General features: G+C 49.0%; 1 protein-coding gene across 1 annotated transcript in view; it reads right to left on the bottom strand.

The window, feature by feature from the left end:
• Window positions 1-391, bottom strand: part of FBXO28 (F-box protein 28) — a 38116-nt gene extending 37725 nt beyond the window's left edge. The window contains exon 1 of the mRNA XM_014585645.2: window positions 87-391. Coding sequence (XP_014441131.1) covers window positions 87-353 — 267 coding nt within the window. The 5' untranslated portion in view covers window positions 354-391. The remainder of the gene's footprint in view (window positions 1-86) is intronic.
• Between the last annotated feature and the right edge of the window lie 1608 nt (window positions 392-1999).

The raw sequence follows: 1999 nt of genomic DNA, 5'->3' as shown, positions 1-1999 counted from the left end.
GGGCGCCCTCTCCGGGAACGCGCGCCCCCCTGCTGCCCTCCCGCCCTCGGCCCGGGGACAGGGCGGGGGGGTCCCGGGGGCCTCACCAGGCGGAGCTGGCTGATTTCGTCGTAGGACATGAAGCTGAGGATGTTCTCGATGGCTACGATGGGCAGCGCCACCAGCGTGTTGTTTTGAGGCAGCTGGTCCGGAGCCAGCGCCGGCGCCGGGGGCCCCTGGGACCCCGGCTGCGGGGGCTGAGGTTGCGGCGGTGGGGGCTGTCGCTGGGAAGAGCCAGCAGCCGAGCAAGGACTGCCGTCACCGTGGCCACCGCCTCCCTCCTCAGCCATCCGCTCCTCCGACGCCGCCGCCATCTTGGGGGGTTTGATTCCTTCCCCCACTGCAAGGGGAACAGGGACACTTCCGGTGCGTCACTTCCTCCTCCTGCGGCCGCAGGGGAGGGGACACCTGGAACAGGAGGAGGGGTGTCTGGGGAGAAGCAGCAACGCTGATGTTTGCCTCGGTGATGAGGGACGATTGTATAAACCCCAAGAAAGTGGTTTCCCATCCCTTTCGTCCAAGATGGGAAACTAGGTGAGAGCAAGAGAGCCGTGCCATTACGACGAACTTCATTGGTGCGGTTTTCTTAAAGAGCTTCTTGGAAAAAGAAAGGCAAAAATAGTGTTGCCTAGTACGTGTACATGGAATGATGTAGTTAGCCTCTGACCATCTTCTCAAGAGTCGTAGTAATAGTGAATTTAGGCAAGTAAAAAGGGCTGGCCTACTGATGAAAAACACATGAATGAACCCTGAAAATAAGTAAGAGAAATCACACATAAAGTGTATGCTACCATTTTATAAATGTATTCATTTATTTCTTCAGAAAGAGGTGACACCCCAACAGGATCCGCACTCCATTGTCCACCCCAGTCTGGGCCACCGGGGTCACAGGTACGCGTTCGCGCCCTGTGTGTTCAGGGAGGTCGCAGGCATGAGCCCAGGACCTTCACCATGTGGGCTCGGTTGTACTCCCATCGCCCCACCACCTGGCTCCTGTATGATTCCGTGTATATGAGATGTCTGAAATCTGGAAGTCCATACAGACAGAAAATAGATTAGCGCTTGCTAGGGGCTGGTGGCAGCCAGCAAAGGGGAATGACTGCAATTGGGTTCAGAGTTTCTTTTTAGGCTGATGAAAATGTTCTGGAATTAGATAGTGGTGATGGTTGCACAACCTTCTGAATATACAAAAAGCCACTGAAATGTGTACTTTTAAATAATGAATTTTATTATATATGAGTTATATCCCAGTAAAACAATTAATATAGGCAGGGATCATCAGAAGATGCTAAAACTAGAAGGTAAGCATGTGATGAGGAACATATTTACATAGTCTCAAAATACGCCCCACAAATGATGCATTAGTCACAAAGATGAAAGAAGTACCTTTTAAATAGACAAACTTGGGCCAGCAGGTGACATGGTGGTTAAGGCTCTGGACTCCCACATGGTTGACTGTGGTTCAAGTACTGGACCTGGTAGCTTGCTTTCTCACTTTCCTCCTCTCTCTCTGTTTCTCTCTGATGAGCACACAGTGCTCTATAGCAAATTAAAACAATAAAATAAAGTTATTTAAAAAATAGAGATATTTGGTGGACATCCTTAAAACCAAATGATCAAGACTAACATCACAAGTTATGGGGCCGGCAGGTGGCGTGGTGGTGAAGGTGGCTAGACAAGTTATGGAAGGAAATGACATCATGTGCCACTTAATACGATATCCTAAAAAGGACACAGCATAATGTAGTATTCCTGGGGGGAAAAATAACCTGAATTTGAGGCAGACGATTCTGGTCTATACTTTTTAAAAAATTATTTTATTTAACTTTATTATTATTATTTTCCAGTTTTGATCAGACAGAGAGAGAGAGGGAAAGACAGAGAGGGAAAGTGAGAAAGCAAGCTACCAGGTCCAGTACTTGAACCACAGTCAACCATGTGGGAGTCCAGCACCTTTAAC

This window comes from Tupaia chinensis, unplaced genomic scaffold, assembly GCF_000334495.1.
Source record: "Tupaia chinensis unplaced genomic scaffold, TupChi_1.0 Scaffold150175_2, whole genome shotgun sequence".
Classification (NCBI taxonomy): Eukaryota; Metazoa; Chordata; class Mammalia; order Scandentia; family Tupaiidae; genus Tupaia; species Tupaia belangeri.
The sequence above is the reverse complement of the archived record's forward strand: the minus strand, read 5'-3'. Positions and strand labels throughout refer to the sequence as shown.